Source organism: Passer domesticus, chromosome 27, assembly GCF_036417665.1.
Source record: "Passer domesticus isolate bPasDom1 chromosome 27, bPasDom1.hap1, whole genome shotgun sequence".
Lineage (NCBI taxonomy): Eukaryota > Metazoa > Chordata > Aves > Passeriformes > Passeridae > Passer > Passer domesticus.
In genome coordinates, this window is record NC_087500.1 from 1,036,259 (window position 1) to 1,058,503 (window position 22,245).

At 55.9% G+C, this 22,245-nt stretch overlaps 1 protein-coding gene across 1 annotated transcript in view; it reads left to right on the forward strand.

The window, feature by feature from the left end:
• Nucleotides 1-3,333: 3,333 nt before the first annotated feature.
• SCN4A (sodium voltage-gated channel alpha subunit 4) overlaps nucleotides 3,334-22,245 on the forward strand; it is a 35,209-nt gene continuing 16,297 nt past the window's right edge. Inside the window, exons 1-15 of the mRNA XM_064400090.1 lie at nucleotides 3,334-3,597; nucleotides 4,442-4,560; nucleotides 5,502-5,591; nucleotides 6,233-6,361; nucleotides 6,440-6,531; nucleotides 8,047-8,364; nucleotides 9,967-10,030; nucleotides 10,521-10,662; nucleotides 11,400-11,612; nucleotides 13,829-13,984; nucleotides 14,199-14,319; nucleotides 15,399-15,637; nucleotides 17,272-17,445; nucleotides 17,709-18,065; nucleotides 21,078-21,509. Coding sequence (XP_064256160.1) covers nucleotides 3,334-3,597; nucleotides 4,442-4,560; nucleotides 5,502-5,591; nucleotides 6,233-6,361; nucleotides 6,440-6,531; nucleotides 8,047-8,364; nucleotides 9,967-10,030; nucleotides 10,521-10,662; nucleotides 11,400-11,612; nucleotides 13,829-13,984; nucleotides 14,199-14,319; nucleotides 15,399-15,637; nucleotides 17,272-17,445; nucleotides 17,709-18,065; nucleotides 21,078-21,509 — 2,910 coding nt within the window. The remainder of the gene's footprint in view (nucleotides 3,598-4,441; nucleotides 4,561-5,501; nucleotides 5,592-6,232; nucleotides 6,362-6,439; nucleotides 6,532-8,046; nucleotides 8,365-9,966; nucleotides 10,031-10,520; nucleotides 10,663-11,399; nucleotides 11,613-13,828; nucleotides 13,985-14,198; nucleotides 14,320-15,398; nucleotides 15,638-17,271; nucleotides 17,446-17,708; nucleotides 18,066-21,077; nucleotides 21,510-22,245) is intronic.

Sequence of the window (22,245 nt, forward strand, 5' to 3'; positions counted from 1 at the left end):
CCAGAGATGCTGGTGTGTAGGGTCTGGGCATGGGATTAGCCCTGCTCCTGCTCCCCGGGGCCATCCCATCCTCTCTGGGTGACCCCAAAGGGCTCAGAGCCTGCAAAAGATCCTGAAAAGCCACAAAGAATTCCCGTGCCAGGGGCAACACCCCCTTTGAGGCTCCCAGTGTAATCTCAGGCAGTGCTGCCCTGCCCCGGCATCTCCCAGCCCGCTCCTGGTGCTGCCAGGCGGCTCCAGCCCAGCCACAGGAGAGGGGACAGGGGCAGGAGAGGGGGCAGGAGCAGAGCTGGGGCTGCTCGCGGCGGCTCCCCGGGACAGGAATGAGCAGAGTCATGGGGCTGCAGAAACCTGAGCCCGGCGCTGATCGCTGGTGGCAGCTGGAGGCAGAGCCACCTCCGGCAGCGGGGACAGCGCTGGGGACCGCTGCAGCACCCGGGGAGCACGGCCCGGGCAGCACCCCCTGCCCTGAGCGGGGACAGCAGCTCTGGCACAGCCCGGGCACAGGCTGCTCCTGACAGCCCTGCGAATCCCCTTTCCCAGGGAAACTGAGGCTGCCCAGAGTGACAAGCTCCTCTGAGCTGCCAGAGATGAGGTGGGAAGGTCAAGCTGCATCAAGGGAAATACAGGTTGGATATTAGAAGAAGTTTTTTACAGAAAGAGTGATAAAGTGCTGGAATGGCTGCCCAGGGAGGTGCTGGAGTCACCATCCCTGGGTGTGTTTAACAAAGCCTGGATGTGGCACTGGGTGCCAGGGTTGAGTTGAGCTGCTGGGGCTGGGTTGGACTCAATGGTCTTGAAGGTCTCTTCCAACCTGGTGACTCTGTGCATTCTGTGATTTCTGTGAAGGTCCCCCATGGGCCCTGTGGGTCCTGCTGGAGCCTGGGTGCTGCTCCCCCTGATGACCCCAATGGATCCATTCCCAGCTGGATGTGTTTTGTGATCTCCTGCACCAGCACATTCCCCCTGGGATTTAGGGTGATAAAACCAGACACAGGCCCGTGCTTCTTGGCTTTTTTGAGATCTCTGTTATTGAGGGGAAGGTTCCAGAGCTGCTCAAGTGGAGCAGGAACTGGGTGTAAGTCCAGAGTAATTTCATGAGAAGCAGCACTGGTGGCACCTCTGTCACCTGCCCAGGCACTGTCCCCTCTCAGAGATACTTGGGACCCAAAATTCTCTTTTTGTTTGCTTTGATGAGGTGCCACCTCTGGGTTGCATCCCCCCCCACCCATGGGGGACCAGCTGGGGCCACAAGCTGGGCTGGGGCCAGACTGTACTTTGCAGTGATGTGACTCAGTTTGTGCCATTAAATAACCCAAATCAGCAAGGACAGAGTTTTCCCTAAATCAGATGGAGTCAGAGAATCCTTCAGGTTGGAAAAGCCCTCAGAGATCACCAAGCCTAGCTGTTCCCCCAGCACTGCCAAGGCCACCACTGACCCCTGTCCCCAAGTGCCACATCCACAAGGCTTTTAAACCCCTCCAGGGATGGGGAGTCCAGCCCTGCCCTGGGCAGCCTGTTCCAAAGTCTGGCCAACTTCTCCATGAAGAAATTTTCCCAACACCCAATTTAAACCTGCCCTGGCACAGCTGTTCCCTCTGCTCCTGTCCCTGTTCCCTGGGAGCACAGCTTGACCCCCCGGCTGTCCCCTCCTGTCAGAAGCTGTGTAGAGCCAGAAGGGCCCCCCTGAGCCTCCTTTTCTCCAGGCTGAGCCCCCCCAGCTCCATTTCCAGTCTCTTTTCCCATCAGGGCTGTAAATGTCCAGTTCTCTCTATTCCCAAAGGGCTGAGGGTTTCCAGCTCTCAGCACAGCAGAGCTCTGGGATTATTGATCCTGAAGGATTTTCGGGGGCAGGTGCTTGGTAGCTTCACAGAAAGTTTGGAGTTTCCAGTGGGATGCTTGGCTTGTGAGTGTGAGGCACAGAGGTGCTGCTGTCCCAGTGTCCATGAGAAGCAGGGTCGAGTTTTACAGAATGTTGGGCTCATATCCCAAACAATCTGGAGTTATGGGACATTGTCAAGGCACAAGAACCTCTGTGTTGTTGGGGGAGCCTCTGCCAGCGTCTCCACCTCCCCCAGGGCATGTCAGCCTCTTCCCCCAAGTGCAGCCACCCTTCTCTTCCACACTTCTCTCTCTCCAACTCTTTTTATGCAGCAGAACATCGTTACCTCTCCTAACCCACCACCCTATTCCTTCTGTCATCCTGATCCCTGTAACATCCAAAAGTGCCGTTACTGCTTCACTTTTTGGCTCAAGAGAAGTCTTTGACCCTTCCTGGGAGCAGAGCCACCAGGCAGGGCAGGTTCCTCGTGCTTCCCATGGCTGGGAGCTGTGCCAGGGCCACAGCCCTGCAGGACCCAGCTCCTCCTGTCTGAGGCACCACAGGCCCCTTGCAGGAGCAAAGCCATTGATGCTCTGCCAAGGGGAGGCAGCTGGAGCAGGGCTGCTGCTTCCCAAGATGTTTGGATGTGTTGAAGCACCGTGTTTGGGGTGTGAAATTCTGTCTGGCACTGCCAGGTGGTGACAGGGACACCAGGTGTCCCAGCCTCATGGTGCCTCCTGACTGGAGGTGGAAACACAGAATCAGAGAATTAATGAGGTTGGAAAAGACCTTTGAGATCTTCAAGTCCAATCCATGACGTGTCATCCAGACCATGGCACTCAGTGCCATATCCAGGCTTTCCTTAAGCTCCTCCAGGGACAGTGGGACAGTGACTCCACCACCTCCCTGGGGAGCCCTTGCCAATGCCCTGTCTTTCTGGAAAAAATTTCTCCTGATGTCCAGCATAAACTTCCCCTGGTGCAGCTTAAGGTTTTGTCTCCTTGTCCTGTCACTGCTCCGGGGAGCAGAACCCAACTCACTCCTGGCAGCCCCCTCCTGTTAGGGACTTGTAGAGATCCAGAAGGTCCCCCCTGAGCTTTCTCCAGACTGAGGCTTCCCAGCTCCCAATGGGAATGGGGGTCTGGAAGGAGCAGGAACACCCAGGGTGCTCCATGATCCACACATGATATCCTTCCTTGCGAGCTCAACATTTCTGCCATAAATGCACATAAAACCCCACTGAGATCCTCCACCAAACGCCCCTGAGATGTCCCCAGGTGGTGTTCCTAAAACCCTGCTGAGATCCTGCCATCAAACAACCCTGAGATGTCCCTAGGTGGTGTTCCTAAAACCCTGCTGAGATCCTGCCATCAAATACCCTGGGATGTCCCCAGTTGTTGTTCCCAAAACCCCGCTGAGATCCTCCACCAGCTGCCCTGAGTTGTCCCCGGGTGTTGCAGCCCCTTGTCCCCGCAGGCTGGGCGCAGCTGGCCCGGGAGCAGAATGAGAGGATGGCCGGCCTGCCGCACATCCCGGGCCCCGAGAACCTGCGCCCCTTCACCCCGGCCTCGCTGGCCGCCATCGAGCAGCGCATGGCCGAGGCCGAGGCGCTCCGGATAAAGCGGCAGCAGGTGGAGATGCCCGAGGAAGAGGAGGTCAAGCCTAGCAGTGACCTGGAAGCCGGCAAGAACTTGCCCCTCATCTATGGTGACCCACCCCTGGAGCTGATCGGGACCCCCCTGGAGGACCTCGACCCTTTCTACAAGGACAAGAAGGTGAGGGCCAGAGCTTTGCCCGTGGTAGGCTTGGTCTTAGGTGTAAGTCCCAAGCAAAAGACCCAAGCAGGGACCTCCTGTGCTTACCTGATCCCATCCTGGTGATCCACTATTGGTTTCTCCAGGTCTGGATTGAAGGCACTTGAGATGGTAGCTCATGTTCAGATTTGGGTATTTATTATTTCTTATCAGTAAAACAGTCTCATTACTATGAGTTTGGCAGCTTTTCATTAGCAAGGCACAAAATGGCTAACAATCTCTTGTTACAAGGTCTTTTAAGATTAACTATCCAATTAAGAACTGACACCTAGATTATTTTCCTTTTAACCCAATAACTGATCCCAAAGAGCACACAATGCGGACTTTTCTGCCCAATTACAAAATGCCACCCAAACCCATGAAGAAGAAGCATGAAGAAGAAACCCAGGAGGACACCCTGTGCCCTCCATCTTGCTTCCATCCACAATATACTAAAAATCCCAAAACCTAAATTTCTCACCAAGTGATACACCTACACTACTCTCTATAATCTATTTCACACTTCTGTGGATTCTAGTCTACCTTGAAGTCTAGGAAACTTTCTCCATGAATGAGGGTCAAAGTCAGTGCTCCCCTGGGGGTCAGGGCACCCCAGAGCAGACAGAGAAATATTTCCAGTGTCCTGGGTTTCCACAAGCCACCACCCCAGACTGCTGTGGTTGCTTCTCTTCCTAAGCAGAGAGCATCTCCAAGCCTTTGGAGCTCCAAAAATGCAGAGACACCTCCCCTCCAAGGGCAGCCCTTGGTCTATGGTGTTTTGGGGGGTGTAGAAGGACTAACCCCCCCTCTCCTCTTTTCTCCACAGACGTTCATAGTCCTCAACAAGGGCAAGTCCATCTTCCGCTTCTCGGCCACCCCTGCCCTCTACATGCTGGGGCCCTTCAACCCCATCCGCAGAGGAGCCATCAAAGTCCTCATCCATTCATATCCTTGGTCTCTGGGATGCTGCTCCATGGCCAGTTCAAACCCCTCTGTTCAGAGTCCAGACAGCCCCAGGAGAGGGACAAGTGAAGGGGTTGGTGATGGGGTGGTGTGGAAACCTCCTGGGCCCCAGCCCAGGCAGGACCTGCTGCCCAGAGCTTTACTCCAAGGAGCAGGTTCTTGATGGGCACCTTGAAGGCACCAAAAGCTCACTTCTGGCTGGAGAAGGGAGGAATCACTTTGGATGGAGAAGGGAAGAAGCCCAAGTGATGAAGCATCCTAGGGGGAGGATGAAGGGCTTTGAGGTCTGGGGAGACTTGGAAAGGAAGGGAAATGTTCATGTGTCAGGGGATCTGGTCCCATGGGGAAGGGGGTGAGGAGGGGAGCTCCAAGGAGGCTTTGGGAGAGGGAAGCAGAGGAGCCAGGACAGAGAGGGAAAGGCAGGAAAGGAGCTCTTGGGCATTGCAGCGTGGGTGGGAGTGATCCCAGCAGAGCTCTGGAGCAAGTGGGGGTTCATGGCCATAAGAGAGGAGGAAAAGAGGGAGGTTTTGCAGTAGAGGGGGCTAAGCCTAAGAGTTGGAGCTTTATAGAAAGAAATTAAGGGTTTTGAGGTCTGGAGAGACTATGAAAGGAAGGGAAAGCTGTATCCAAAGGTGATAGAGAGGAAGGAGCACAGGGGACAGAAAGGGAGTCAGTGCCAGCACCACAGAGCTGGGAAGGGGAGCAGAAAGGAAGGAAAGGGGCTGGGACCATGCACAGAAGCAAAGAAGAAAAGAGGGAAGTGTGGGCACAGGACAGAGGCAGGAGAGCAGCAGGAGGAGCAGGGCAGGGTGAGGTACTAAGGTGGCAGCCAGGACAAGAGGAACAGGGACACTTGGCTTCCTGAATGTGGGGAGGGGGGATCCAGGCACCATCCAGAGCATTTTTCCTTGACCAGGTTTTAAATTATTCAGCATGTTCATCATGATCACCATTTTAACCAACTGCGTGTTTATGACGCTGAGCAACCCCCCGGCGTGGTCCAAGAACGTGGAGTGAGTCCTGAGACCTCCCCTGGCCACAGGGACAGCCCAGCTTGGCAGTGTCCCTCAGGAGGGACAAGACCAAGGCTCAGAGAGGGGGGTGGGGATCCAGGCACCCTTCAGTGCAGGGGAGATGTCACTGGGAGGTGCTGGTGGCCCTCAGAAGGCATGTCCACACTCTCCATAGGGCATTGAAGAGTGAGAATGTTTCAGAGCTGCCCAAAATCTGGTGGGGTCCCCATGTCTGGAGAGCCCTGAAGAGCAGGCTGGGCTGGACTGGGTCAGCACTGTCAGTCTAGAGAGGCTGAGCTGATCCACCTGTCCAAGGACCATGGACAACCCAGGAGAGAGGGGAAATCCAGCATTTTCTGCTGTGGTTCTGCATAGTCAGGTCTCACCAGGGCTTTACAGAGAGCGTGGGGGTGGTGGGACATCAGCAGGGACAGAGGTGATGCAGAATGGTCGCCAGAGGGATTGGTACCTCGAGATGTCCCAGCCCACCTTACGAGGTGAGGTGAAAACCTCTCCCAGTGCTGAAGCCCCACCAAAAACCCATCAGCCCCCAGAGTCAGCTCCTCAAGATATTCCCCCTGGGAGGAATGGGCAAACCTTGGCCCTAGGCAAGTGTGTCCTGGTGACCAGTCCCATTTCAGATACGCCTTCACTGGGATCTACACCTTCGAGTCTCTCATCAAGATCCTCTCAAGAGGCTTCTGCATCGACGACTTCACATTCCTGCGTGACCCGTGGAACTGGCTGGACTTCATGGTCATCTCCATGGCGTGAGTCCAGTGGGATGGGGAGGAACGAGGAGGGTTCTGGGCAGAGCCCCTGCAGCTCTTCCCTCTCCTGTCCCACAGCTACATTACCGAGTTCGTGGACCTGGGGAACATCTCCGCTCTCAGGACCTTCCGTGTCCTCCGTGCCTTGAAAACCATCACGGTGATACCAGGTGGGACTTAGAGGAGGGGCCTCCCCTCCATGCCTTCCCCTGAGCTCAGGTATTCCCACCATTCCCAGAAATTCCTTGTTCTTTGCGCAACTCCAAGAGAAAACAGAGGAAATGAGGTATTCCATAAACTTTCCATGTAAATTTGGCTTTTGGGTCAGATCCTGCTGATTTTACAGCTTGAAATCAGCTGCACTCACCAGGTTGTTTGGCAGCCCCTGAAGAGGCAGATGGGATGTTTTTAAGGCTCCTTGGAGATGGATTAAGGGAATTTGTGCTCCCAGTGGATTTATGGGTTTGATAAACCAAATCTTTCCATTTTTGAAGCTATGGACTCAGTTTTGTGCTCATTGTTGGCTGTCTGATGCTGAGGCTGAGATATTTAACAGGTATTCATTTAACATCACCCAAAACATCCAGACTTGTGTGAGGAGCACCTTATCAAATCCCTCTGATTGCTGATTTCCAAATACAATACCATTTAAACACTGTGCTTTCAACACCTGGTGCAAGCACACAGAAATCTGAAGCATGACATTGAACTGAAAATGAAAATTCCTTGTGGTGAATAAATCCTTGTGGTGTCCCTGTAGGCTCCAGATTGTGAGGGTTCACATTTGAATGTTTTTTTCCTTCATCAAACAAGCTAAAAATTGCATTGAGCAAAATGTAGACTGCTGCTTCTTTCTGGAATTACATCCCCAAGGGCTCTGCAGAAATAGCAGTGGCAAAAATAAGCTGGTTTGGAACATCTGACCATGGTCAGGCCCTTGGAGAACAGGATTTTACCTAAATAGTCTGGGGAACGATGACCTGGCAGGAGGACAGGGCTAAAGGTCATTTCCTTGGAAAATTTCTCCATGTGAGAAAGCTCTGGGCTCAGAGAAGCTCTAAAGATGAACATTGGGATGTCCCAGCATTGCCCATCATCCATGTAGACCTTGATTGACAGGAACTCCATCCTCCATGGAAAAATACCACAGAGGATCTGTGGATGAGCCTCCCTGGGGAGGGATCAGTGATGTCGTGGAGAGAGATGAGTTAATCCAGGTGCAGGTGTCACTTGGGCACACCAGGGATTTCCCAGCTTGAAGGGATCAGGATGAGGGGTCTGGTAGGGCTCCCAACCAGCCAGGGACAGCCACAGAGTCTTTTCTGGAGCTGGGAGAGGTGCACAGCATCAAACAGCCAGGCCAGCAAAGAGCTTCTCTATGTCCCACCCTGAAGTGCTTCACTCCAGTGGTTTGGTGCAAAAAATGGCCAGATTTAGGGAAAAAAAATGCAAATGAATTGATGGCCGCCAGGCTGGGGTGGGCTTTGGTTTGGCTAGCCCAAGGCTGGGATGGGGAAGTCACCAGCACCAGCCCAAGGGTGACAGCTGTGGGGGGCCCAGCCATGAGTGGGGAGAGAGCTGGGGGCTCACTCAGGGTGACACACATCCCCACCACAGCCAGCACCTTTTGGGGACACAACAAATTAACCAAGAGCAGTCAGCTCAGTGGTGGCACCTCCCCCCAGGGCTGAAGACCATCGTGGGGGCTCTGATCCAGTCGGTGAAGAAGCTCTCGGACGTGATGATCCTCACGGTCTTCTGCCTGAGCGTCTTCGCCCTCATCGGCCTCCAGCTCTTCATGGGCAACCTCCGGCAGAAGTGTGTGCGCTGGCCTCCCCCCAACAGCACCTTCCTGCAGGACCTGGGGCTGGACAACGACACCTCGGACAACTCCACCTTCTACGACTTCATGGATGACTTCACCGGGAACTTCACCGGGAACTTCACCGGGAACTTCACCGGGAACAACACCTTTGACTTCGACGCCTACATCAGCGATGAAGGTGAAGCTCCTGCAGCCCCTTCTCCTCTGACCCCCCACCCCAGTTCACTCCTCAGTTTCCTGCTCCTCCTGGCCACTCCAAGGTTTGCTCACAGGGATTTTCCTGCCAAGGCTGGTGGTGGCACAGGCTGTGCATCCTCACCGAATGCACAGATGGGATCAAATCCCCCTGGACAGGGACAATGAGGTCCACTTGGGCAAGCTGAGCTCTCCCAGGAAGGTTTCACAACAGGAAGGTTTGGATGGACCAGAGTCTCCATCTCTCACTAGCTGGTTAGGGCCAATGTGCCACCAGGGTGGTCACAGCAGAGAGACCAAACCTTGAGGAGCAGGTGAAACTTTGGGTAGAAAACCAGAGGAAAAGATGCAGGAATGACATTGTGAAGCCACTTTTCACTGTGTGGATCCTTCCCCAAGTAGCACAGTGCCCAATGAACCCTTTATACAACACCACAAAAGACAAAGAGAGAGAGGGAGGGAGGAGTGGGACCAACACAGCTCCTCAGGAAGGTCTACCTTTCTCCTTTCCTATCCCTTCTTTAAAAATTTTGCCTGAAGTGTGGTGGATTTTTTGTTTGTTCTTCAGTTTTGAGTTTTTAAACGCCACGAGAAGGTAAAAATCCAGCAAGCCTGCCTGGTAGAGCTGCAGGGTGCCTCACAGGGATGCCCCACATGTCATTCAGGACATTCAGCAGAGCTCAGAAGACCAGGCTGGGTCACAGCTGAGCTGCTTGGCCCAACAATCAGCTCCAGCATTCATTACAGGAAGATTTTGGTAGGGGACAAGTTCCATCCATAGGATCTGATGAGCTCCAAGCAAAGAGGAACTGCCCAAGGCCACAAGTGCAGCAGGGCAGCTGCTGGGGCCAGCCCAAAAACCTGGAATTGCACCTGAGCCCACACAGGATAAAGAGAAGCCCCATGGAAAGAAGGAAGGCAGGGCCAGGGAGGATCCAGGGAGCCCCAAAACCTGGGAGGGCTGTGCTGGGTGATGTCCAGGGCTGGATCCAGCTGCCCTCTGCCACCTCCAGTGTGGGTGTCTGCAGGTGCTCCTGTGTCCCTGGGCAGGTCACGGTGGTGGCACTGCTTGGCAGCTCCTGTGGCTCTGCAGCCCTAAGGAAGAGCTGTGAGGACCCCTGGGGTCCCCACCAGTGATGGGAGCAGCAGGAGAAGCTGCAGCCATGGAGCAGGAGCATTTGCCCAGGTTTTCCTGGGACTCCTGCCGTGCCCCATGCTTGGTGTTTCCTGCCAATGCAGCGATTTCCCAGGAAAATAGCCCAGCCCTGAGCCTTTGACCTCGTGTTAACCCATTCTCCAGGTGGCCTGGTCCTGGCCAGATCCGAGGGATTTCCAGGCTTGGGAGAGACCTGGTTGGATTGATGAAACAATCCCAGGAGCTCCCTGAGACAGAGCCAAGACAAACAACAAAGTCAACAGAGAGTAGATAACCATGTGCCCCATACTGGGAGTCAACAAATTCCCCTGGGATTCAAGGAATTTCCCTGACAGCAAGTTGCACCCAAGAGTTTGAAAATCAATGTTTGTGCTTATTTAGTTATTTATTCATTCATTTTTATTCCTTGCCCTTTCCCCACCTGCAAAGCCAATTACTACTTCCTGGAGGGAGCCCTGGATGCCCTGCTCTGCGGGAACAGCAGCGACGCTGGGTGAGTGACACCCCCTCCCTCTGCACCCCCGGGAGGGCACAGGGAGCTGGCACAGGGCACAGAGAGCTCAGGGGACCCCTGGTGCTTGGGACGGGGCTGGGAATGTGGCTCTGCAGGAGAACAGTCCAGGAACCCCAGTGGATCAGCTTGGGGACCACCCTGAGGGTATCAGCTGGATCATCCCAATGGTACCAGCTCGAGGGTATCAGTCTGGGCATCACAGCTGTATCAGCTGCAGCTGGAATCAGCTCAGGCATCCCAAATTTTGAGTTTGAGGGGTCCCAAAATCAGTTTGAGGGGTCTCAGTCTGAGCCTCCTGCCTGTGTCAGCTTTGGGGTCATCAGCTGTCAGACAGGGCAGGTGCTGCCAGTCCAGGCATCCCACCTGTCCCATCCTGGAGGGGAGGGTCCCCCCGCTGCACCCCCTCCCTTAGGGCTGGGTTTGGCTGCGGGGCTGTGCCAGGGTCTCATCCCAGCTGTCCCCCTGGCAGGAAGTGCCCCGAGGGCTACGAGTGCATGAAGGCCGGGAGGAACCCCAACTATGGCTACACCAGCTACGACACCTTCAGCTGGGCCTTCCTGGCCCTCTTCCGCCTCATGACCCAGGACTTCTGGGAGAACCTCTTCCAGCTGGTAGGCACCACCCCTCCACCCCTGAGCAAGGGTTCCCCTCGTCCCTGGGCTGCCCCTGAGGTGAAAAGTCACTGACTGGAACCTTGTGGGTCCTTCTCCTGTGGTCTGTGGATCCAGCCAGGATCAGTGGAGGTGGAGATGGTCCCATTTACTACTTCCCTATCATGGGAGAGCAGTGTATTTCCCAGGGTGCTGCCATGGGGAATCAGGGATTTATAAGATTGTCCAGAGCACCTCTGGCTCGAGCTGAGGGACAGGATAAGGAGGAGAAGCCAGGTCACTTGTCCCCTCCTTGAATTTTCCTCTAGGGAGACACCACTGAACCCCAGCTGACCCTGGCTCCAGAGGCTGGCCAGGTAAAAGGAACCCTACACCTGGGGCTATCCCTGTCCTCTGGGAAGGTTTTCCCAGATGATTAGAGTCAGAAAAGGACCATGCTGTCCTGAAGGTGAGTCCTGAGAAGGTGGGGGCTGAGCAAAGTGAGTCAGTGATGGAATATTGGTCCCACCTCCATCACTCCCAGCCCTCAGGAACCTCAGGAACTAAGGCTTCTCTCTGCCTCCCACCAGTCCCAGCCCAGTGCCAGGGCCTGCAGGAACATCCATTGGGCAATGACCAACCCTTGGAGAACACAGGAGCAAAATATTTCCCTCCTAGCACAACCAGGAGGAGCAGCACCTTCTCTTGGGAGCGTCACCAAAGTGACATCGTGACATCCCTGCCACCTCTTCCCACAGACACTGCGGGCAGCAGGCAAAACCTACATGATCTTCTTCGTGGTGGTCATCTTCCTGGGCTCCTTCTACCTCATCAACCTCATCCTGGCCGTGGTGGCCATGGCTTATGCTGAGCAGAACGATGCCACCATGCTGGAGGAGCAGCAGAAGGAGGAGGAATTCCAACAGCTCATGGAGCAGCTGAAGAAGCAGCAAGAGGAGCAGGAAAGGCTGGTGAGTTGGAAGAGTGGAGGCCAAAATGAGAGGTCTTGGGGATGGGGAGAGGAAATTGAGTCAGCAACAAGCATGGTGTAAAATCCAAATAAAAACTCCATTTGGTGCATAGGAAGTAGAGAAAAAATGGAGCAACTATTTTGGGCATCACATCTGAATGAAAAAACTGAGATACTGTCACGGGTAGGGACAAAAAAGGCAGAAAAGATCAAATTTCCACATCCAAATCCCAGCCCAGGGTGCACTGGGAGGCAGCAGAGAGGAACAGCACAGGGATGTTTGAGAGGAGGAGGAGGTGAGGGACATGAAAGGCCTCAGAAGTTCCAGAGGATCTCCTGCAGCACATCAGGAAGGGTGGCAGGAGCCCAGCTCGGTGTCACCAGGGCACAAAGGAGCACTCAGGGAAGATGAGGCAGCACAGCTCAGTGTGTCAGCAAACCCTGGGCTTTGGGGACACAACCAAGGGCTCGAGACACCCTGAGCCTCACCAGGGAGGTCCTGGTGTCCTTATGGGAGCCAAGGAAACTGGAATGGTGGAAGTGTCCAAGCTCATTGCAGGAGGGTTGGAAAATAATGGTCTTTCTGGTCCTTTCCTACCCAAACCACGCTGGGATTCAATGAACACCAGGGGGGAAGGGACCTCCAACCCTGCTTGGCCAAAGCACAACCTGGACAAGAGATGTCCCCTTGTGGTGCCAGGATGGTACCTTCACCCCTTTGCTGTACTTGGGAATGTTTTTCAGTACAACACTCCTATAGAAACATGGCTAAAAGCCTCTGGTGCTGCAGCCCAGCCATTTTCCAGCTCTAACCATCCTCTTGGTCCATGTCAGCAACACCCACAGGAGACATCCTTGAAAATCTCCATGTCTGGGCAGGACACCACTTCCCTCACATGCAGAGAGGCACAAACCAATTCTTGACTCTCTCCAGAATCTCTTATCTCTCTTCTCTTATCTGTCCAGAGCCACAGCATCCCCTGGGAAGTGGCCTGCTCCTCTCTGGCTGTTGCTGTTTGCAGGAAGGGTCTGAGCCAGCCCTGCCCGAGGCTTGGGGATTCTGGGCTGGTGCTGAGGCCCCTTCCCTGAGCAAATCCACCAAGGAAGTGCCCAAAGGCTTTGTCAAGGGATATCTTCCTTTAGAGTCACACAGACAGAGGAAAAAGACAGAGGGAATTAAGCTGAGAGTGAGGGCAAAGCACCTCCAAGAAGTGGCAGCTTGGATCTATTTCATAGCCCATATTAAAGGTGGAAAATGTCCTGGATTTCAGCAATATGCTGTGACAACACAGAATTTCCCACTCCACTGTGTCATCCTCAGTGCTACAAGAGGATGTAATAAACTTCAGATTTTAATAGCACTGTTGAAAAGAAAAAAAAATAGACAAAAAAGACTTTTTTTTTTTTTTTTAATGCAATGGAAATGTGTTAATACAACATTTAGTGCAAGTGCAAAAATCCTGGAAGTCACATTTCAGCAAGAGCTTTGAGGATTTTGCTTCTTTGCTATTTTGGATGAGAGCTCACTGCAAAGGGCAAAGTTTTCTGCTTGAAGAACCAAGGTTTGCTCAATTTTGTCCTTAGGAATTATTGTCCCTGACCAAATCTGAACAGATGTAACTCAGCTGTGGAGTGCAGAGTGCAGGGAGTGCAAGGGAAAGGGAAAACTGTAATTATTGTAATTTGTGTAAAACTGTAACTCTTTTTCATTTGTGATAACAGAAGTGGTTAAAGGTGGTGTTGTAGTGGGAGGTCAGTAGTTTTGGTGGTTATAAAATGGTGTTTGTTGTATTATATATGTTTGGTATTGGGGGTTGTTATTTTGTTGCATGGTAACTTTTTGTAGGGAAAAGGAAAGGGAAAGGAGAAGGGGAAGGAAAAGGGAAAGGAAAAGGAAAAGGAAAAGGAAAAGGAAAAGGAAAAGGAAAAGGAAAAGGAAAAGGAAAAGGAAAAGGAAAAGGAAAAGGAAAAGGAAAAGGAAAAGGAAAAGGAAAAGGAAAAGGCTTGGAAATCCAGGACAGCTTGGGTTCTAAGGGACATGGAAGCTCATCCAGTCCCCCTGCCATGGGACACCTCCCACTAGCCCCAGTTGCTCCAAGCCTCCTCCATCCACCACTTCCAGAGAGGGAAGGGATGTTCCCAGCCCCTGGAGCCCTCAGCCACTGTGGATGTCCCCCCGGCTGCGGGCACAGGGGTGACAGGGCCCGGGTTGTGCAGTTGCAGGAGCGCTCGTCCAGCAGCAATTCCCTGCCCAGCAGCGTGGCCGGGAAGGGGCAGGACTCCGACGTGAACAGCGACCAGGACAAGGCCAAGGACTGCAACGGGCAGGTGGTGCCCAAGATCACCCTGCAGAGATCCGACACCGTGGTTGATGTAGGTGCCAGCTCTGCCCCTGCCATCCCTGAGGGTGCCCACCCCCCTGGGGGGCCAGCCTTGTGCCCCCCTCGCTGTGGGTTGGGTCCTACAAGCCTTTTTGGGGTGCCCACCTTGCACTCAGAGGTCTCTGCAGACCATTCCCTGTTTTCTGCCTGCTCTGTCCTTCAGAGCATGGAATAACTCTGCACATCCTTCCCTCCTCCCCTTGCAGTTCAACCCCCACGAGCCGGAGAAGCCAGACCTCAACCACCTCACTGTGGGCAACCAGGATGGGCCAGGGCTGGAGAAGAGGGTGGGAAGTGCCATCAGTGTCATCTCCAATGCTGTGGAAGGTATGGGTGAGGGTCCTGGTCAGGGCTGGAGGGCCTGGGTTGGTGACAGTGGCCATCCCAAATTCCCAGCCCCACACAAGGGATGGCTCCAGCTGGGGTCTCCATATGGGGTCAGTGATGCTCCTGCTCACTGGGATGATGCCTGGAGGCAATAATCCGATATCTCACACAAATTAAAGGGATTGCAGCTGGTTAGAGGAGTTTCCAGCCAACTGGGAACTGCTGAGCAGCTTTCCAGGAGCTGCAGTGTCAGCTTCAGTAAAAAGCACCATGAACTCAGCAGCTCATGTCCCCTGTCCCCCCAAGAACAGGCATGAAACTCCCTGGTCAGCCCAGAGCAGTGCCCTTGGGTGTCCTGGCAATCTCAGCGTGGCAGGGACACCTCAAATCCTGCCCAGGGGCTGTGAGCAGGATTGGATCCACAGTTCCCTGGCTGATCTGCCTTTCCATCCCTCTCCAGTTTGGAGGGCCAGGTCTGCATCATATCTGTGCTGGGGCTCCTCCTTTAAGCCCCTGTATTTTTGGGGTGCCACAATACAAAAAAAAAAAAAATCTAAAAGATCTAAATCTTTTTCAAAATGTCCAAAGGAAGGCTAAGAGGATGATGAAGGATGTGGAGGAGCCACATGAGGAGTGGCTGAGGTCACTTGGTTTGTTCAGCTGCAGAAGGGGAGCCTGAGGTCAGACCTCAAGGGGCAGCTCCGGTCTCTGCTCCCTGTGACCAAGGACAGGACAAGGGAACGAGCCATGCCAGGGGAATTTGGGATGGATACTGGGAAAGGTTCTTCTGCTGGGCACTGCCCAGGCTCCCCAGGGAATGGTCCCGGCCCTGAGGATGCCAGAGCTCCAGGAGGGTTTAGACAGCACTGCCAGGGATGCTCAGGGTGGGATTGTTGGGGGGTCTGGAGGTGGATCAATGATCCCTGTGGGTGTCTTCCAGCTCAGGCTATTCCATGATATTAAAATCATAGATCATCCAGAGCTGGTCCAGCACCTCAGGAGAAGTTCTCCTGAGGGTCAGCACTTGCCCATCCAGGTGAGGACAAGATAATCCCACACTTTTCCTTTCCCACCCTCAGAGCTGGAAGAAGCTCACCAGAAATGCCCACCCTGGTGGTACAAATTCGCCCACACATTCCTGGTCTGGAATTGCTGCCGCCCGTGGGTGAAGCTGAAGGAGTTTGTCAAGCTGGTGGTGATGGACCCCTTCGTGGACCTGGGCATCACCATCTGCATCGTGCTCAACACTCTCTTCATGGCCATGGAGCACTACCCCATGACGGAGGAGTTCGAGAACGTGCTGAGCGTGGGGAACCTGGTAGGGAGCTCCATGCCCCCTTTCAACCCCCTCCCCGGAGGGCAGGTGCCCCTGCTGCTGTGTGGCACATCCCAGCTGCTGACAGCACACAGCAGGGCTCTGCCCACAGCCTCCCTGCACTGGGGCGGCCCAGACCGAGGGCTCTGATGGGATTGGGATCCACCATTCCCTGCTCCCCTCCTGTGCAGCCCTGCCCGGCTCGGTGCTTCCTGAGCCACCCCTGCATCACAGCCCTGGGTGACACCACAGTGTCCCCACAGAAATGCAGGGACCCACGGGGCAGAGCAGAGGATGTCCAGACTCTGGGAACAAAACAGTCCCGGCTGAGCAGGAAGCAACAATGCAGCATTAAAATTACCAATAATCAGGAGTTTGTCCAGTGCAAATCTCGGCTGTCCTGATTTTATAGGTGCATTTAGTGGCTGCTCCTGCTTGGAGCTGGTGGCAAAAGGCTCTGAGGTGGATGGATCAGCTGCGGAGCCGCCTGCCAGCGGTGGAAATGCGCTGAGGAAAGGGAGCGCTCCCATCTCCCGGGCTGCCCCGGCACCTGCTGGGCTCTGGAGCGCAGCCCCGGGGACAGATCACTGTCCCGGCGGGCGGGGCCGGCTCTGGTTTCACTCAGGAAATACAAGGGGATTAATGGGCCGGGGCTCAAGGCACGGCCGGGCTCAGGCGGCTCCAGGGCTTCCTCCGAGCCGGGAGCGGATCCCCGGGGATGATCTGCCGGGGAAGGGCCAGGAGGGGATGGCAGCAGGCTGGGACATCCCCCCGAGCCGGGGCTGCCCCGCATCCCCTGCCCGGGCCCGGGTGGGAGCTGCCTGCCCCACCACAGAGCACACAGGACAGGGCAGGGAGCAGCTGGGAGCAGCAGGACAGGGCATGTGTGTGGGCTGGTATGCTGGGGACACGTGGGGACAATCCCCCGGGATACTGGAGCAGGACAAGGGATGTGTGTGGGCTGGCATGCTGGGGACACGTGGGGACAATCCCCTGGGGTGCAGTTGCAGGAGCAGGACACAACATTTGTGTGCTGGCATGCAAGAGACATGTGGGGACACCCCTCAGGATGCAGGATCCTCCCTGCTGCTCCTCCCTGCTCCGTGAGGGACACACCTGTCCCAGCACCGTCCCCAGTCAGGGCAGATCTGTCACCAGGCTCTCTGCACGTGCTGTGCTGTGGAATTGCAGCAGGGATGGTGACTGTCACCTGGCTGAGCCCTCTCTGCAGTGACACAGTGCTGCAGGTGCTGCTGTGGTCCCAGGAAAGGAGCAATGTGTGAAAACATAGCTCAGCTCTCCCAGAGCTCAGGGAGGGACAGGGGCATCCTGGCAGCAGCCCTGTTCCCAGTGCTGGGCATCTGTGATTTCCCAGTCATTCCAACGCTGTCTCCTTGCCAAGAAAACTTTATTTTTAATTTTCAGCTGCCAACACTCACCTTTGTGTCCCCCCAGAGGAATCAGTCACCAGTATTCCCAGCCTGGCTTTACCACTCCAGTTGGGAGCTTGTTCCCAACTGGGACTGGCCCTGACATGGTGAAATGCTTTAGGGATACCCCAAAAAAGAGGGATGCTGCCCACCCCACAGCTCAGCACTGGTGTATGAACAAGTGGTCAAGGGTGCTGCTTCCCACAGGTCTTCACAGGGATCTTCACGGCAGAGATGGTCCTGAAGCTCATTGCTCTGGACCCCTACGAGTATTTCCAGCAGGGCTGGAACATCTTTGACAGCTTCATCGTCACTCTGAGCCTGGTGGAGCTGGGCCTGGCCAACGTGCAGGGGCTCTCTGTGCTTCGCTCCTTCCGCCTGGTAAGTGCCAGGGGACACCTGGGCGGTGACAGGGACAGGGATGGCTTGTCCAGCCTCCTTCATGGCGGGGGCTCAGCTTGGGAGGCCCCAACTTGTCAAAGATTAGACCAAGTTAAATATTCAGGGAAGTTGGAGTCAGAGCAGTTGTGGGTTTAACCCCTCCTGCCTTGGTCAAACAGCCCAGGAGGGTGCAATGGCAGTGGCACAGCCTTGCTGTGCAATGACACCCCCAGCCACCCCCCTTCTCTCCTTGCCCCCCACAGCTGAGGGTTTTCAAGCTGGCCAAGTCCTGGCCCACTCTCAACATGCTCATCAAGATCATCGGCAACTCCGTGGGTGCCCTGGGCAACCTCACGCTGGTGCTGGCCATCATCGTCTTCATCTTCGCCGTGGTGGGGATGCAGCTCTTCGGCAAGAGCTACATCGAGTGCGTGTGCAAGATCTCTGTGGACTGCACGCTGCCCCGCTGGCATATGAACGACTTCTTCCACTCCTTCCTCATCGTCTTCCGCATCCTCTGCGGGGAGTGGATCGAGACCATGTGGGACTGCATGGAGGTGGCGGGCCAGACCATGTGCCTCATCGTCTTCATGATGGTCATGGTCATCGGCAACCTCGTGGTGAGGCTGGGGGCTGGGGGACAGGGGGCTGCTGGGGTGGGGACGCCTCTGTCCAGCTCAGCTTTTCCACAGGGCTGTGCCCGTGGCAGGGTCTGGTTGGAGCTGCAGGGAGCACAGGGATTCTCCCCCCTCCCCAGGCCCTTCGGGTGGGCCGTGTCAGCTCTGTGTGAAACAGAGGGAGGAATGGTTCCTGAGGGACCCACAGCTGAAACCAGACCAGGGACTGGGGGGAAACTGAGGCACGGAAAACACAAGTGGGCTTTAGGCAGAGGACGGAGCCACTCTGGGATAAAACAGAGCTCAGCTTCAAGCTGCCCTGTGTCCTCCACTTGGCTTTTCCAGCTTTCCTGCCCCTTTTCTCACTCTCCTGATTAGGGATGGAGGCAGAGCTCCATCCATCCATCCATCCATCCATCCATCCATCCATCCATCCATCCACCCACCCACCTATCCATCCCACCCTTTGCTCCAGGTGCTTTTGGGAGCAGCCCTCCCCACAAGGCTCCTGCAGATCCCCAACCTCCCCAGCCCTCACCGTGCTCCAGGTGGCATCTGGTGATGGCCAACCTCCTTCCCTGAGTCTGTGGGAGCCCCTGCTCCCCTCACGCCCACCCTACACCCCACCCTCCCCACTCCCCCCGGCTGCCTGTGCTGCCTGAGCCGCAGGTTTGCGAGTTCCAGGCGAGCGTGAAATCCTTTCTAAACTTGGTAACCCCATCGCTGGCAGCTCTGGAGCTTGTTTTGCAGCCTGCGTGGGCCCTGCTCTCCCTTCTTGAGGAGCAGGACAGGGGAGGGAAGCGCCGGCTCGCTCCAATTACTTGCCGGGGTTGTGTAATCCCTTTGGAATTTGCTTTGAAAAACTATCTGCCCCCGGGAGCTGCTGACCCCTGTCCCCCGGGAGGCTCTGAAAGGAGCCCGGGGAGAAACCCAGAGCAGCCCCCGGCTCGGGTCAGCTTGGAGTGTCCCACTTTGAGGGCAGAAAGTTGGGATTTGGGTGCCTCTTGGCTTCTCTAGCTCATGCCAGGGGTCTGGGGCTTTGAAAGCAGAGTCCCTGGCTGCAGACCCTGCCCAGGGCGGTGCTGGGCAGAGGAGGGGAGCAGCCCCGAGCCCCCCGCGCTGCCCATCTCCCAACAGCCAGCAGAGGCTTGTGATGGCACCTTCCCAGGGGATGGTAAGGCTGGGCCAGGCTGAAAATCACCCACAAGGGCCCCTGTAAGGAGCAGGAGCCTGTCCAGAGCTTCTGCAGGGAGTGCAGGAGTTTGGACTGGGAATCCCAGCTGGGGCTCCCTGCAGAGCCCTCCCAAAAGGGGCTCTGGGAGCTTTCCTGTTCTGGAGCTCATTTTTGGAGCAGCACAGTCCACCCACCTCTCCAGGGCAGAAGAAAAAGGGGCAGCACAATTTCAGCTGGGGGGGAGGGGGGTCAGTGACAGCCCTCCCCGAGGTGCCATTGTCCCCATCCCAGAGGTGCCATTGTCCCTATCCCAGAGGTGCCATTGTCCCCTCCCAAAGGTGCACCCCAGCCCTTGGGGCAGCTCTACAGCTCTTGCACTGGCTCCATTTACAGACCAGCAGAGAAACACGGAGCACAAACACGGCCAGAGCCCTCTGTGCCCTCCTCCTCCTCTCTGCCAGGCTCTCCTGGCAGCGCCTCAGGTATTTCCGAGCCTGGAGCCCATCCCAGAGGCTCCCAAGGCTCCCCGTGCAGGGAGGTGTGTGTTTCTCACGCAGGAAGAAGGTGACCCGTCCTTTGCTCTTAATGACACTTTGAGCATTTCCTTTGGGGTTATTCAGGGAAAAGGGAGGAAGTCAGTCGGGTGACAAGGTAACGGAGTCCTGTCCAACAAAGCCAGCGGCGCCCATTAACTGTAACTGGTACTTCACGGGGGCATTCGCCTGCTGGGCCCGCGGGGATTTATTTAAAGACGTGGTTTAAGGCACATGGCATGAGCCATGTGAAAACAGCAGTGTCCTTGGATAGCAGCTAATTCCCGTCTCAGATGCGCTGCTGGCACCGCGCGGCTCGGCACAAACACCGACAGCTGTGGGCCGGCTCCGTCCCTGCTGAGCCCATCCCACCCCTCTGCTCCCGAGCTGCTCCTGGCAGGCAGCAGCCCCAGCTGTGCCAGGAGAGGCTGTGGTGGGCTCCAGTCACGTTTTGGGATGGTGAAGTAGAAGAGGAAGCACACGAGCCCATGCCTGGAGTTACACAGAGCATTTGCTGGCTCGCGCTGGGGTGAAACATGGCTTTGATGGAGCAGAGCAGTGTCCAGGACACAGGGATGGGGTCACAGCCAAGTCCAGGCTCCTCCATGGCCCCAGGGTGTGGGAGACCCTCAGGAGCTTGCTGGGAGTCTGGGATACCAAAGCCAGGGAAGAGGAGAGGAAGAGCTGAGAGGACAAGCAGGAGGTTTCATTCTGGGGAGAAGGGACATAATCACAGAACCATGGAGTCCCAGACTGGTTTGGGTTGGAAGGGACATTCAAGAGCACTCAGCCCCACCCTGTGACTCGGGCAGGGACACCTTCCACTACCCCAGGCTGCTCCAGGTCCCATCCAGCCTGGCTTTGGACACTGCCAGGGATCCAGGGGCAGCCACAAGAGCTGAGTTGCCTCCCTGGGGGTGGCAGGGAGAAGCCCCAGAGGCTTGGGGAGTCCCCCATGGGATTCCTGGAGCCCCAAGAGACCAAAGGAAGGGACACACAGATCCACAGCAGAGCTTGAGAGGAACTGAAACCATGACTAACATCACTTGCAGAGGGATCTGCAGGGCTGTGGGAGCCCAGGGTGAGGTGGAAGGCATCAGAGCCCAGGGAGTTTGAGGAGGAGCATGTCCATGCCCTCCAGGAGCTGGGACTGGCATCTCTGCAGGCCCCAGAGCTGGTGAGAGCAGGGCAGAGCCCATGAGGTGCTCAGTGAAGGGGCTCCTCCACAGCCACCAGCGATCCCTGCAGCTCCAGAGGGAAATCCTGAGGTGCTGGAGCTCAGGGCCGGCGTTTGCTTTGTTCCCCCAGGTGCTGAACCTGTTCCTGGCTCTGCTGCTGAGCTCCTTCAGCGCCGACAGCCTGGCGGCATCGGATGACGACGGGGAGCTGAACAACCTGCAGATCGCCATCGGCCGCATCACGCGCGGCGTGGCCCTCGCCAAGGCCGCGCTGCTGGCGCTGCTGCGCCGCCTCTGGAAGGGCAAGAAGGTGGCACCGGAGGAGGAGCAGGACCCCAGCAAGAGGGACAACTCCGTGCTCAACCACGTGGACACGGCCCTGGAGCCCAAGTCAGGGTACCTGGATGGCATCACGGGCAAGGAGCACATCTTCATGGATGAGCTGGACCACATGAACTTCATCAACAACCCCAACCTGACGGTGCAGGTCCCCATCGCCTCTGAGGAGTCCGACCTCTACGAGGAGACCAGCACCCAGTCTGACACCGAGGACACCACCAAGGTCAGCAAGGCGGGTGGAAGGCAAGGGTTTCACCCCAGAACTGGGACTGGCCCGTTCTTGCTGTGCTGCCCAAGGAGTGATGTTGGTTTGGGTCACTTTCAGCTTTCCCACAGGGCGTGGCACAGGCCAAACTTGGCATTTTCCAATCTGGCATTTCCCAGTGTAATCTGGAGTGGGAGGGGAGGGTCCAAGCAGGGCTTTGGCTGGTTTGGGGGGTTATTGCTCATGCCAGAGGGCAGCACAGGGGCAGTGCAAGGGTCACAGCGCCCGTTTGGGGTTAAAGACGTCCCAGAGGAACCCGATGCCAGGAAATCTGCTGATGGCACTATCATCGGATCCACTGCTAATGCCTCGGGAAGCATCAGCCTGGGGGGGCCCAGACCAGATGGAGGAGCTTAGCAGGGGTGAACATGAAGCAAGGGGTGGGGGATCCAAAGCTGACACAGCTGAGCCTGCTCTCCAGGGGACTGCTGGGGTCCACTGGGAGGGTGGCAGGGGGACAAGAAACTTGGGAAGATCCAAGTGGACATAAAAGGGTGATAGTGTGGTGAGAAATTACTGCTCAATCCAAGGTCCTGGGGACACAGGGCAGCTGGAGGTGCTGAGGGGGACAGGAGCAGGTGCATCAGCCTGGGAAGGGCTTTGTCTGGACAATAGAACAGCTCTGAGCAGGGATTTGTCGTGACTGGTTGGCAAAAGTGTTTCCAGGAGCTGAGGGAACTCTGGAAAGCTCCAT